This window comes from Vicia villosa, unplaced genomic scaffold (assembly GCF_029867415.1).
Source record: "Vicia villosa cultivar HV-30 ecotype Madison, WI unplaced genomic scaffold, Vvil1.0 ctg.001420F_1_1, whole genome shotgun sequence".
Lineage (NCBI taxonomy): Eukaryota > Viridiplantae > Streptophyta > Magnoliopsida > Fabales > Fabaceae > Vicia > Vicia villosa.
In genome coordinates, this window is record NW_026705612.1 from 146719 (window position 1) to 161842 (window position 15124).

Here is a 15124-nt window from a genome sequence, read left to right on the forward strand (position 1 = left end):
TTTCATATTTACCTTTAGAATAAAGATCCACATACTTCACTTTCCTTTAGGGCTTATCCCTTCTAGATCGATTTCATGACTCCTTAGAGAGCTTACAAGTTCCTCTAGAGTGGTGTTATTCAGATCCTTAGACACCTTAAGCGTTGTCACCATTGGTCTCCATTTCTTTGGCAGGATTCTGATTTTTTTTACATGATTTGCAATAGTTTCGCCCTTGTTTAAAGCTTTAAATCCATCAACAAGAGTTTGAAACCCTGAGAACATATCCTCAATAGTCTCATCCTTTCCCATTTTGAAAGCTTTATATTTCTAAATTAAGGCCAGAGCCTTGGCTTCCTTCACTTGATTATTTCCTTCACGAGTCATTCTCAAAGAGTGAAATATCGACCTAGCTAAGTCTCTATTTGTAATACTTTCATACTCAGTATAGGAAATAGCATTCAACAAGATTGTTCTGGATCTGTGATGATTCTTGTTATCTTTCTTTTGTTGCTCATCCATCTTGCTTCTTTCAATCTTTCCATCATCACAATCAGTAGGATGTGTGTAACCTTCTATTACCATATTTCGTAGATGTGCATCATATACAAGGAATAAACTTTCGATTCTATCCTTCCTGTAATCAAAATTTTCTCCATGAAAGATTGGAGGTTTGGAAGAATAATGTTCTTTATCATTGTTGCTTGTAGATGCCATTATAGTGTTTCAGAAAACTGGATTTTTATCCCACACAGTTAAGTATTTGACACAATAGCCAGTATCAAAACTAGAGATTTTATGCCAATTGAAGGTTTAATAAACTTAAGAAAGGGGGTTTGAATTGGGTTTCTAATGTGACAACTTTTTGCAGACCCAAAAACAAACTCAACAATGATAAAAATACTCAAGGATTTTTATACTGGTTCACTATTAACGAAGTTAATCCAATCCACTTGGCAGAGTGAGTTCGCATTCTAAATTATGACTTAATCCACTAATCAATTAGATTACACTCAAATACTGGTTCACTAGAGGCTTGATTTATCAGAGTAATTTTGGATTGTTTGATGTAAAGGCGTTGACTTGATTATCCAGATGCTTGACCATTAGAGAAACACTTTTTCAGACTTCAACTTTGCTTCATAATCAAATAAAGTTCAGAGTCCAGAGTCTTTTTGTCTAGAGTTTGCATTGATCAGAGTTTGCGTTGTCCAGACCTCATAGTCTTCTTTTGTCAGAGTCTGCTTTGTTCAGACTTTTCATTGTTCAGAGTCAAAGTATATTATATTCAGAGTTACTTCATTCAGAATTAGAATCCACCTTTATAATCTGCACACTTAATAAAACGATTAGTATACAAAATTGTTCTCTATACTATATTATCATCAAAACTTAAAAATTATAGATGCAGAACCAAACTTATTCCAACATATAGCTCATCAAATCAAGTACAAAATTGTTTTAACAAATTGTAACTGACCAATGAAACTCTAATTAACTTGTTTCCTAAAATTCCAACTTCATAATTATTCGCTTTGCTCTTTCAACGGATTCCAAAAAAAAAAAAAAAGTTAACTAAGAATATTTGAAGACACTTGAATTAATTTCTTAAAAAAATCCAAACTAAAGTCAACAAAACTAATGCATTTAAAGATATTTTTTTATATTTTTCTAAAGGTCGAATGACCCCACTATTACAGTGATCTGTCCAAAATAAGCAACTGTTGTTTAAAATATTCTGCCTCGCATGTAGCGTGGGACTCCATCCCCTTTAAAATACTCAATTAATCTAATCAATCACAAAACCAAAAAAAAATGGAGTTGTTTTCCCCATCAACAACGATGATGATGGTTTTTCTTTCAGTTACACTTGCTGTGATTCCATGGTATCTTCTCAACAAATTGTGGTTTAAGCCAAAGAAGTTTGAACAACTTCTCATATCTCAAGGTCTTCATGGTGACCCTTATAACCTCTCACTCTTTGACAACTCAAAGCAAAATTATATGATGAAGATGCAACATGAAGCTAAATCTAAATCCATTGGTCTTTTCAAAGAACCTGCACCTTCTATCTTCTCACTTGTTCATCAAACTGTTCACAAATATGGTATACATACTCTTTCTTTCTTTCTATGTTGAAGCCTTTTGTTTTACCAGTTGCTGATAAGTAAACGATATTATGTAGGAAAGAATTCATTTTTATGGGAAGGTACAACACCAAAGGTTGTCATCACAGACCCTGAGCAAATTAAGCAAGTCTTTAACATCATTGAGGACTTCCCCAAACCAAAGTTATCTCCACTTGCCAAGTATTTGAGCAATGGTCTTATACAACATGAGGGTGACAAATGGGCTAAACATCGAAAGATTATCAATCCTGCATTCCACATCGAAAAATTAAAAGTAGGCCTATCTTTTTCATTGTGGGATTTGAGTTTTTTTTTTTCTTATAATGATATTTTGTAAATTGAATTTCTGATTTTTCATGTTATGATCATATGATTTATTGCATACTATAGGGTATGCTGCCTGCATTTTCTCACAGTTGCGAAGAAATGATAAGCAAATGGAAGGAATTGTTGTCATCAGATGGAACATGTGAGATTGATGTTTGGCCTTTCCTTCAGAATTTGACGCGTGATGTAATTTCTAGAACAGCATTCGGAAGCAGCTATGATGAAGGTACAAAAATATTTGAACTTCTGAAGAGGCAGGGGTTTCTTTTGATGACAACGCGATACGCAAACAATCCATTATGGTGGTAAGACTACAATCCGAGTTAGAATATTAATCAAGTGTATTTTCTCGCAATTAACATCGCTATATATGTGCTTTCTAGGCTTCTACCAACAACTACCAAGAGAAGAATGAAGGAAATTGATAGAGATATAAGTGTTTCACTTGCGGGAATCATTGAAAAACGAGTAAAATCTTTGAAGAATGGTGAAACCGCCAATGATGATTTGTTAGGCATACTTTTGCAATCAAATCAGGCAGAAAATCAAGAACATGGAAACAGTAAGAGTATTGGAATGACCACTGAAGAAGTGATAGATGAATGCAAGCTTTTTTACCATGCAGGACAAGAAACCACTTCAGTTTTGCTGGTTTGGACAATGGTGTTATTAGGCAGGTATCCCGAATGGCAGGCGCGTGCAAGAGAGGAAGTTTTGCAAGTTTTTGGAAACCGAAAGCCTAACTTTGGAGGGTTAAGTCAACTTAAAATTGTATGTATCACTTCATCACATGATGGTTATAAATCTTTTCATTCTAACTTTTTTGTAACTAACTGATAATTTATTGTTTCCATAGGTAACGATGATTTTGTACGAGGTACTAAGGTTATACCCGCCTGCAGTTTACTTCAACAGAGCTATTCAAAAGGATTTGAAACTTGGAAACCTTTTCCTATCTAAAGGAACACAAGTTTCGTTACCAATACTTTTGATTCACCAAGATCATGATACATGGGGTGATGATTCGAAGGAGTTCAAACCTGAAAGGTTTGCTGAAGGAATTGCAAAGGCAACAAAAGGTCGAGTTTGTTATTTCCCTTTTGGATGGGGTCCGAGAACTTGTATTGGACAAAACTTTTCGTTATTAGAAGCAAAGATAGTGATATCATTGCTACTGCAGAATTTTTCATTTGAGCTTTCTCCTACTTATGTGCATGCTCCTACTACTGTGCTTACTTTGCAGCCAAAACTTGGGGCAACCATTATTTTGCATAAATTGTAAAGGCCGTTGCTTTTTGTTGTTATTTATCTATATTTCTGTTTGTTTTGTCTTTCTATAATGTTTAGCACTCATGATACTTTAATCAGTATGTAATAATGCCTCTACTCTTGTTGAAGTTCGGTACATTTATCAGTCAGTTCCTTAGGTGGTCCTTTTGAGTACATAAACTTGATTTCCACCTTCTTTTCATTTATTGTTCCTTTGTGTTCCTGAGAATTGAGTGCACCAACTTGATCTTGCTGTGTTGCATGCATCTTTTTCTACATCACTTTTGTTTACTCTTGCATAGTTCTCGACGCATTTGATAATTACTCTACGTATCATTAGAAATTCAGTTTTATTTTTCTGACATATATACAATTTAGTGAAATTGTTAGGAAGCTAAAAGCTAACCCTAACAAGGCTTACAAAAAGAGAAATAAGTAAACAAACTAAGAAAATAGAATTAAAAGATAACTTTGATTTTCATTGATTTCAAATGTCTCTATGAGACTACATTATATAACATTCTTAATGGATAATAATAACCTAAAAGTCCGCACTACTAAAAGCCCAATAACCATACTAATAGTATAAGTTCTATTATTACCCTTCTAACAATAACTATACTTAATATAAATATTATTATACCCCTCTATCATTGCCGCCGGGTTCACTTGAACCTTGTCCTCAAGGTTCTAAAATAACACTAAATATAAGTTTTTTTTTCTCTTCAAAATATATGGTATAAAGTCATTAATTTCATATGTTGGATGGTACTAAGAGGAATCCGATTTTGATTGTGAAGGAATTCTGTTTGGTTTGTGATGAGAGAGGAAAAATTGGAATGAACTTTGGTGGAGTTATTGATATTAAATTGATGGGTGAGGATTGCATGGAAAATTGTTGGAAGAAAAGTGGAAAAGTGATGGTGACGTGACCCAAAGGTTGTACAACCTTGAAACTTAATTTTTATGTGTGGAGTAGGCCATGTGTTGGATGACAGAGTCTTGTCCTTTTCAATGAAAATATGGGGTCCATTAAAAGATAGGGAATAATGTGATTTTTCAGAAAAAGAAGATGATGGAATGACTAGTGAGGACGTGTTTTTCAGATTTTGGAGAGTGAACTCAAATTTTGAAAGTAAAATAGGAGGACATGTGTCTCTCAATGATGATTTGAAAAAGAGTTGTTGAAAATCCAACGCTCCAAAGTCATCTAGCCCCACTAACGTGTCATCCAATGACCAGTGTGAATCTGGCGAATTAGTATTTTGGTGAGAGACTGAATTGTTATTAGCATGACTATCCACATCTAATTTCATAGAGTGAATTTTCTTTCTAGCATCCACAATTGTATCTGTAATAGCTTCATCAAAAACCTTCTCCCAACTATTTTCCCAATCTTCTTCAATATTACCTGTCTCAAGTGATCCCTCATTCCAATAGATCCAAATCCATTCCTTTTCAACCCATATCATTACATATTTTATCAAAGGTTCCAATACGGGTGAGGTTGTCGGTTTCAATGGCGGAAGCTGTCCGGACAATAAGGGTGTGGTTGCCGAAGAGTGTAGATATGCCCATTTCAAAAATGGCGTAGGTGTGGCTCCCAAACTGAAATTGGGGGGTTTTCGCAACAACTCAAGGAATGGATTGAGGATTATGTCATGAGTTTTTAATGGTGGCTTCAAGGGTGGCAACAGTACTAGAGTTTGATTAGAGATCGTTGTTGGTGGTGGCTCCGGTGGGGAATCTGTCTCTCCATCATACATATTGAGTTTCTTAGTTTGTTTTTTGTAGAACATATATAATGCTTCTATTTGTTCCAATGGTTTCGGTAGCAATGGAAAGAACGAAATCAACGATAAACATGAACCTTTCTTTTTTGGTTGTTTTGCTGATGAAGACATATTTGGCTGAACCAAAAATTTTGCTGATTTTTTTCCTGGTTTTTCCGCAACAATAACGGGTGTATTGTTTAAAGAGTTGTCAAGGAAAGAAGATACCACTTTAGACTTCAAGGATTCATCTTTTGTTTGACCGAATGGTGGCGGATCTGGTAACAATGTCGGAGATGTCGTCGGAGGCTGTTTCAAATCTGATAGTTTTGCTAGAGAAGCCATGGGAGTTGTCGTCAGAAGTGACATAGGAGATATCGGAGACGTCAGGACTGTGGCCGGAGTCGAGAATGTCGCCGGAGAAGACACCTGGGTTGTCGTCGGAGTCAGCAACGTCACCGGAAGTGTTGACGGAGAAGACGCCAAAAGTGTTGTCTGAAACAATTTCTTTTCTGATGTGATGATTGTGCTCTCAGTTTCTTCCTCAGCAACTCGTTTTTTTTTGTGCATCGCCAACAATAATTTTTTGATTTTCTTTGCAGTTTTGAGAAATTATTTGAGATCTTTGCTTGACAGATCGAAAAGAGGCTTGATATTTCTCGTCAATAGCTCTCTTTTCATTCTTATATTTTTCTTCTGCTAGATGTAACTTTTGAAAAAGTTCTTGAAAATCATTTGGATAAGTTTGAGTTTGTTGTTGAGTGAATGGTTGATTTTGTTCTGGAATTGGAGTGGGTGAATGGTGGGTGTGATACGGACGAGGATTATTGACTGGAACTGGAGTGTATGAATGGTGGGTGTAGTCCTGGTAAGAAGTATTGACAGGATTGGGCATTTTTTGGTGGTAGATAGGGTTATGCAAATGTGGTGAATATCCACGATTTAAATACAAATTAGGTGATGAAGATGCAACATGGGTGTAACAAGGTGTAAAAATTTCCCATGGGTAAGATGGAAAAGAGGGATTGATAGTTGGTGTAAGAGATGGGTTTGTGGGATATGTTGGAGGAATGCTCCATTGATGAAATAAGGGTGTGAAGTTGGAATACTCCATGGGAGAGATTGAGTGCAAGAATGAAAGCACCAATTGTTAGGAAGCTAAATCTAAACCCTAACAAATTAAAGAAAAGCTGTAAAATAAAAGAGACAAATAAAACTAACTAAGAAAATTAAACTTCATTTCATTTCTTTGATATCTCAAATGTGTCAAAGACACTACATTATATAATGTGACTAATGGATAATCTAACAAAAGACCTAAACATTAAAAGCCCACCTAAATGATAATTGAAAAGTCCAACTAAAATATAATAAAATTACTAATAAACTAACTTAAATAATATAATTCTACTCTCTATCACTACTTAACCCTTCAAAACCAACCTTGTCCTCAAGGTTGTGAAATAAAATTATCAAAAGTTTTAAATTAATTTTTTTTTTCAAAAGTGGTCAGCTTGTCATTTTGAATTCACGTAATGACCGGTCCGTTTTGGAATTTACGTGATGGAGACAGCTGTACGTGAGAGAGTGAATTTTCTTTTTGACAAGTAATTACTTTTTTGTGAATTGGAGTGATGGGTGGTTTAATGGTAATACCCTTGATCTATTGTGTTGTTCCCAACTAAAATATCCAACTTTTTTTTTCAACACAAAGCAATTATAATACTATTCCATCCAACCTCTCATCTCACATAAGTTGTCGACAGCTAGCATGAGGGATGTGAGTGAAGCACAATGAGAGATCATGTGGTATCTTTTGAAATTTGGCAGAAACAATTTTTGACAACACACTTGTTTTTTCACTCAAGTTACTTTTTTTTTCTCTCTCACTTTTTTTTCTCTCTCGCACGTAACTTTTTTTTTTCCTTGCTTCCTTACAATTTTTCTCTCTTTTTCTTCTTGCTTTTTCTTCCACACCTCTCTGTTTCAATGTTTCTTTTAAATAATACTAAATAATAACTACAATTATGGAAGCAGTCTAAAATTGGCGGTGGTTCCGCCGGTGGTCGTTCAATACCTGTTAATTTTTTGGTGGCCATTGCAAATCTGGTGGTTGTAAAAAGGAGCTTGTGAACAGCAGAAATTGTTGTTTCAACGTCTCTTGTATTAACATCAGAGAAGATGACACTGGAAGTGAGCCCAGAGGCAACAAATCTGTTGGTTTTAGGAGTGGTGGTTTCAGTTGCGGATCTAGTGATTCCAGTAGCAGATTTGATGGTTGTGGCTGCAGATCTGGTTTTGTTGGAAGAGATGACACCGAAAGGGACATCGGAATTGATGTCGAAGTTTTCATCGGAGCTATTGCCGGAGTTATCGCCGGAGTCCAAAAAATCGCCGGAGTTATATTTTTTTGTCCCTTTTTCTTCTTTTGCTTTCAACTTTTCTGCATATCTCTTAAACATATATTTTTCTTTGAGTTTTTCTTGTGTCTTTTTTAATGAATCTGAAAGATTTTGGATTTGTTCTTTCAACTCTTCTCTATATTTGTTTGATAACTCATGAGTTTCAATCAAATATTGTTTGAGAGTTTCTATCTGTTGGTGAAAGGTCGGTTGTGAGTTGGAGTTTTGGGGTTGTTGTTGGTATGAAATGTATGGGTTGTGTGAAGGTGTATATGATGTGTATGAAGGAGATGTTGTAAGTGGTATTGTTGTGGGAGGCAAGGTGAATGGTGGTTGTTGATGTGGTGTGTATCCATGGTTATAAGAGAAATCTTGTGATGGGGTAGTGAAAAGTATGTTAGAGGAATAATATGGATGATTTTCCCATGGATAAGAGGGGAATGAGGAAGTGACAGTGGTGGTGTTAGGATGATAAGGGGGAAATGTAGTGAAAGATGAGGGATGTGAGTATGCCATGGAAGGATTGAGATTCAATGATGAAAGCACCAATTGTTAGGAAGCTAAAAGCTAACCCTAACAAGGCTGACAAAAACTAAGAGAAATAAGTAAACAAACTAAGAAAATAGAATTAAAAGATAACTTTGATTTTCATTGATTCCAAATGTCTCTATGAGACTACATTATATAACACTCTTAATGGATAATAATAACCTAAAAGCCCACACTACTAAAAGCCCAATAACCATACTAATAATATAAGTTCTATTATTACCCTTCTAACAATAACTATACTTAATATAAATATTATTATACCCCTCAATCAGAAATGCTATTGGTACACTAAGTTATACACCTACACCGTATTTTATTCAAAAAATATATACTAATCATTTTTTTAATAATTTTTTAGTCCACATTGGTAGTTGTGCAACACCAAATTAGTTGAATACATATGTTGTAAATCCATTTGGTGTAGGAAACTAGTGTATAGATAGCATAGCTCTACAATTTATTATGAGATAGAATGTCCCTCATTTTTACCATTATAGCCAAGCTGTGGATAAAAGTATCATTAAAAAATGGATTATTTATATTAAAAAATTCATTCCACCTCAAACTCATTTGGGATGAGTTTGTGTTTTAAATTTTTATCAAATCTCCTTCAAGTGAATCGTAGATTCCCATCTACAGACCAATTCCTCCAAGAACAAATCAAACTCCCCGCCTCTGACGCACTAAATGGTGACAGCTTCCAAAGTCACTCGTTCTGCCCTTCAACAGTAATCATCTCTACATCCTTATCTTGTTTCAGCACGAGTAAACTTTTATTATAAAAAACAAAAACCATAACAAAATTATAACCAAGGTTGATCAAATAGAGATCAACCAATAATGTATTACATTTTACACTCAGAACACCTTCAACTTTAATAATGTGGTTGATTTCAGCCACAACAGGCTGGAATTGATTATTGGTCGAAAGAAATTATAAACGAATGTCTCCAAGCAAAAGTTTTTAAAAAATATAGAATATAGAAAAACATACAGTTGGAATGGCAAGCAAAGATGTTCCCGAGTCCACAATAGCATAACAGGCACCTTCTTAAACGCCTAAAAACAACGTTCGGTATTTTTCAGAATCACATATTTTGGAATCAATGCGTTTACAACAAATAAAACATGGATTAGAATATGAACATTCTAAACAATGAAGTCCCACCTGATGATGAGCCTCCAATGAGAAAATCTCCCTTTCAATCAGAAAAGAAAAACTTGTGAGTAAAGTTTATTTCAAAGAAATAATTTGATAGGAATTCTTGATCGAACGGATTTTTATCTAACCTGCTAGTAACCTTTTTTAGTAACCGGAACGTATGTTTGTTTTCGTTTGAAATGGTTAGGGTCAACATCACCAAAAATTAAGTCACCGACCTTTTATGCATTAGGATTCCCGTTGAGCCAAAAAGAGAACACCTTCTCACTGACAAAATTTTCTTCCACCATATTATACCTGTGATTTTATAATAGTCGGGTAAATTTAACTTATAGAAAATATTCATAACACAACACTCTAACAATGGATATCATAGAACAAAAAAAAGACTGTTTGGAACTTGAAACATACCATACTGACAAAGCACTTGCGACCGAGATCTCCTGAAAACCTAAGCTATAGAAGCTTCAGAAATGAAAAAAAAAAGAGTCTTGTTAATGAGAATGGACAATGGAGAAGGTAAAAAAGCATCAAGAAAAACAATACTATAACAATTCATCTTCAAGAAAAATCCAAACTTTACATCATCTTCTGCTGTTCAGCTTTTCGGCATTCCATCATCGTGACTTCCACACTTTTCACCGGAAAATGGTCTATCCATGAAAGCGTTGGATCTGGAAAAAATAGTCTTGTTAATGAGAAGAAATGGAGAACAAAAAGATGAACGAAGTGGAAGAGGAAAATAAAGAAGAAGAGTTAGGTTTTAAAACCAATACGTCTGTACCAATGGGACACATCGGATCCTGTGCAAAGTTTGCAGAAAGCAGTCCTATGAAGGATCAACCAAGAAACGTGATTTAGTTGGGAATAGAGGGAAATAGTAGGGTGTGTGTGAGAAGGAGTGAGTTAGATGTGAAGTAGTAATTCAATTGTTGCATTAGAGCATGGAAAGACCAATTTTTCCCAAAATGTGGTAACGTGGAACAGAATGCCAAAGGGGTAGTAGGGTCTTATCCAGATACATAAATTTTCTTATATGGTAGATGTATTCGAATTGAAACGAACCGTTTTAATTTACTTAGAACCGAACCGAACAATAATAATTGATTTGGTATATCATTTCAAAATTTCGAATATTACCGAACCGTTTATCAAAGAACCGAACCATTATTTTTTATTTTTTATTTTTAAAAATTAAAACTTATTTTTTGTATTAGTCATTTTCAGTTTCGGTTCGGCTATAGTTCTGGTTCAGTTCAGTTACAGTTTAGGCTCGGTTGTAAAACTGTTTGTACAATATGATTTGGTTCTCTAACCAAACATAACGGTTCGGTTATTTTAATTTCAGTACAGTTTAGTTCGGCGATACGGTTCAATTCATAGTATTTTTTAAACAACCTTGGAGATAGACATACATTGCAGGTGCCATATGCATAGCAAGCTTTAGTGAGGAAGGATTAATATAGTCCACAAGTTCAATTGCTTATAGATAAAGGTAAAATGAGAACGACACATGATCTAATAAAGTTTCAGTCAAGTTATTTTCTAGTTTTGTATTAAGTCTATAGAGTTGAAGTGGTGATAAATTAGTTTTTACTCTTACATTAACATTTCTTTACTTATGTAAGATGTGAGAGTGAACTTATTTTTCAAGAAGGCTAGAGACAAATATCTTATCTGCTAAGCTGCTGTGTTAAAGAACAAAAACATGGTGGACACAAATCTAGAAAAAATCAAAGAAGACCATGAATATGCTTATGATAGACAAAGAGAATTGAAGGCTCTTGATGAATCAAAAGCCGGTGTAAAGGGACTTGTAGATGCTGGTTTATCCAAGCTCCCTAAAATATTCATTCAAGATAAGATTCATGAAGAAACCACTTCCAGTTCCAACAATCTCAGTATTCCACTCATTGACTTCGGTCCTCTCTTTACAAACCCTACAAGTTCAAGTTCACGTCTTGAGATAGTTCAGAATGTAAAGTATGCAAGTGAGAATTGGGGGTTCTTTCAAATAGTCAATCATGGAATTCCAACCACTGTTTTGGATGACATGCTTGATGGGGTGGTTAGATTTCATGAACAAGATACTGAAATCAAGAAAGAGTTTTATTCTCGTGATGTTACCAAAAGAGTTTATTATAACACTAATTTTGATTTGTATGTTACTCCAGCTGTTAATTGGAGGGATACTCTTTTTTCTGTTATGGGCCCTCAACATGTTGATCCTCAGAAACTACCTACAGTTTGCAGGTATATTCATCATCTTTCATCTTGTTCCTTTTTTAAATCTGTTATGACTGTTTGGATTGTTTGGTATTGATTGGAATTTGAAGGTTGAAACTAAGCCATTATGAGCTTAATTTCTTGCAGAGATATAACAGTTAAATATTCTGAGTATGTTAAGAAAGTTGGGATGATTCTGTTTGAATTGCTTTCTGAAGCATTAGGCCTCAATTCCAGTTACCTAAAGGATATAGATTGTGCAGAAGGAATTTTTCTAATGTCTCATTATTACCCTCCTTGCCTTGAGCCTGAACTCACTTTTGGCTTAAGTGCTCATTCAGACAGTAGCTTCCTCACTGTTCTTCTTCAAGATCAACTTGGCGGCCTCCAAGTTTTCCATGAAAATCACTGGGTTGATGTTACACCGATTACCGGTGCTTTAGTCGTTAACCTCGGTGACTTATTCCAGGTAAGTTATTTCTACTAGTATGTTAACCTCAGTGACATCAATGTCTGAACACTTTTGTTTTGCAGCTAATCACAAACGATAAGTTTCTGAGCGTTAAACACCGAGTTTTGGCGCAAAAAATTGGACCAAGAGTATCAGTAGCATGCTTTATCAGGCAGCATCTTTCTCCTGAGAATTTGAAAGTATATGGACCTATAAGTGAGTTGCTTACACCAGAGAATCCTCCAATTTACAAGGAAACATCAGTGAAGGATTTTGTCTCTCACTACTATGGGAAAGGGCTAGATGGTAATTCTGCACTAGATCACTTCAGGCTGTAAACTTGAAGTATTCAATGAATAATTAGCTGATAGGAATGAAAATTTGGTTGAAATGTGTGAAAGTGAAAGATGCAACATGTCTTGTTTGTGAACTCTTCCATCTTGGATTTATAAGTGTGATATTTTGGTTTTCATGTATTACCTTACTTTCAATTTCAAACAACATTGAGTTGTAAACTAAGTTGATTAAGCAGTAATTAAGAGTTCTAAAGTGTACATAAGAAATAATTAATGTAGTTGAAACTTTAAAAATGATCTTATAAAAATGGACAATTTTTTCTTTTATAGTCATATTGTTGGAATACTTGGAATGATGATAACTTGGGGGAAGAGTTGGAAAGATTTATTGACATTAAATGAGCAATAAATGAACACAAGTAAGAGCTAATATGGAGATGAATTTGAAAAGGTTCATTTTAAGTCTCACATTGGAGGGAACACAAATATTAGTAGTGTATATATATTCCAACTTGAACAATTGTTGTTGGGACCAAGGGCACCTACAATTTTATAAAGGAGTGAGGACACACCAATGTGCCAAGAAGACACACGCGCGCGCCGCCCGCTCGGCTCGGCTCGGCTCGGTCTACTTAATTCGGTAAAAATTAAATACTATTAAATAAGAAATTAATTAATATTTAATATTAATTAATACGAATTGGTGACGTGTCCTTAGACCAAGTCTTAACCTAGATTTTGACTAGGTTACTTGTCCTCCAAGCTTGCGCCCACGTTTTGGTCCACTCGGTTGGATCCTTTTTGGCTATAAATACATTCCTTTCGTTCATTTGTTCACTACTCCAGAATTCACAACCGAATTCTTTCTCCTCTCTCTACTCTGCTTCATGTATATTTTCTTTTCTGATTTTCGACTGGAATTTATTCCAGATACTACGACTGGTTTTTAAACCATCTGAAGGTGTAATTCGAACGACACATCATAGTGCAAGTGATTGTCGAATTGTCTGAACGGGCTGTTTTATCCTGGAGACGTCATCGTATTTCGAACTGCTTTGCATTATTACTGGCAGTACGGTGAAACGTCTTAAAGAAAGCGACCTAGTACGCGACTCGTCCCGATAATTTTCTTTGCGCCAATATTTTCTAATTCGAAAAACAACAATTTTAAGACGTTTTTGTAACTGCCATGGCTACTGAGGAAATTATCGGTACTAATGCGTCCGCTTCTGTGAATGACAAACCATTCAAGTTTGAGGGATCTAATTTCAAACGTTGGCAATCAAAGATGAAGTTTTTCTTAACTCTGAAAAAGGTTGCCCATGTTCTGACTGAGAATATCCCTATTGTTCCTTCTGGATCAATCGAAATAACTAATGGTAAGTCAACTGCTGAATCAGACGGAACCTCCAAAAAGGACAGAGTTTCCAAAACATCTGATGGAGACTCTGCTGCAAAAGAAAAAGCCGCAGCAGATAACTTACAGCTCCGAAAAGAAATTGCCCTATGGCAAGAAAATGATTACCTATGCAAACATCATATTCTGAACAGTCTTGCTGATGACCTGTATGACTACTACAGTAATCACAACACTGCTAAACAGGTTTCGGAAGCTCTCCAAAAGAAGTATGACACTGAAGAAGCTGGTGCGAAGAAATATGTTGTCAGCCGCTACTTGAACTACAAGATGGTGGATGAAAAGTCTATGGAAGCTCAAAGCCACGAGCTTCAGAAAATTGCTCATGAAATCATTACTGAAGGTATGCCCCTCAATGAACAATTTCAAATTGCTGTAATAATTGACAAGCTTCCCCCCGGTTGGAAAGATTTCAAAAATGTCCTTCGACACAAAACAAAAGAATTTTCAATCGAGAGTCTGATTACTCGCCTCCGAATTGAAGAGGAAGCTCGAAGACAAGATCAGAAAGATGAAGTCTTAGTTGTTTCAAACAACAAAAAGAGATTCGGTGCAGTTCTGAAGCCTACTGGCAAACCATTAAAGAATCAGAACCGCAATTCTGTGAACCGGATTAAGAATGGGAATCCCTCTAGGGCCCCATCTGCTCCATTTGCTAGACAGCAACCACCACCTTAGAGAAATGACGCTCCGGTTTTCACTTGCTACAATTGTGGAAAAACGGGTCATATGGCAAAGAAATGTAAGAGCAGGCCTAAACCTGTTGTTGGATCAAATGCTCAAATTAACATGACTAATGAGCCATTTGTTGCTATGATCACTGAAATCAACATGGTTGGTGGAAGTGATGGCTGGTGGATAGACACTGGTGCCTCTCGCCATGTTTGCTATGATCGTGCTATGTTCAAGACATACACTATTGCTGAAGATAAGAAAGTCTTGTTGGGGGATGCTCACACCACTAATGTTGCTGGAATTGGAGACGTTGAGCTGAAATTCACGTCAGGAAAGACTTTGATCTTGAAGGACGTCATGCACGTTCCTGAAATTAGGAAGAATCTTGTTTCTGGTTTTCTTTTAAATAAGGCAGGGTTTAGTCAAACTATAGGGGCAGATTTGTACACCATCACTAAGAATGGTAT

General features: G+C 35.5%; 2 protein-coding genes and 1 long non-coding RNA gene across 3 annotated transcripts; 2 read left to right on the forward strand and 1 right to left on the reverse strand.

Moving 5' to 3' along the window:
• The first annotated feature begins 1772 nt into the window (after nucleotides 1-1772).
• Nucleotides 1773-3832, forward strand: LOC131635069 (11-oxo-beta-amyrin 30-oxidase-like). The gene is made up of 5 exons (XM_058905669.1): nucleotides 1773-2086; nucleotides 2165-2382; nucleotides 2499-2740; nucleotides 2819-3206; nucleotides 3292-3832. The coding sequence occupies exons 1-5, from the start codon at nucleotides 1795-1797 to the stop codon at nucleotides 3715-3717; spliced, it is 1566 nt and encodes a 521-aa protein (XP_058761652.1). The 5' UTR covers nucleotides 1773-1794; the 3' UTR covers nucleotides 3718-3832.
• A 5079-nt stretch (nucleotides 3833-8911) lies between these two features.
• LOC131635084 (uncharacterized) lies at nucleotides 8912-10266 on the reverse strand. Its single transcript, XR_009293711.1, has 5 exons — nucleotides 10176-10266; nucleotides 10004-10057; nucleotides 9721-9889; nucleotides 9599-9629; nucleotides 8912-9489 (listed from the first exon to the last, which is right to left on the reverse strand). It is a non-coding gene; the product is annotated as an uncharacterized LOC131635084 (long non-coding RNA).
• An 862-nt stretch (nucleotides 10267-11128) lies between these two features.
• LOC131635067 (1-aminocyclopropane-1-carboxylate oxidase homolog 1-like) lies at nucleotides 11129-12853 on the forward strand. The gene is made up of 3 exons (XM_058905667.1): nucleotides 11129-11845; nucleotides 11966-12287; nucleotides 12353-12853. Exons 1-3 carry the CDS (start codon nucleotides 11301-11303, stop codon nucleotides 12605-12607), a joined length of 1122 nt encoding a protein of 373 aa, XP_058761650.1. The 5' UTR covers nucleotides 11129-11300; the 3' UTR covers nucleotides 12608-12853.
• Nucleotides 12854-15124: the final 2271 nt, after the last annotated feature.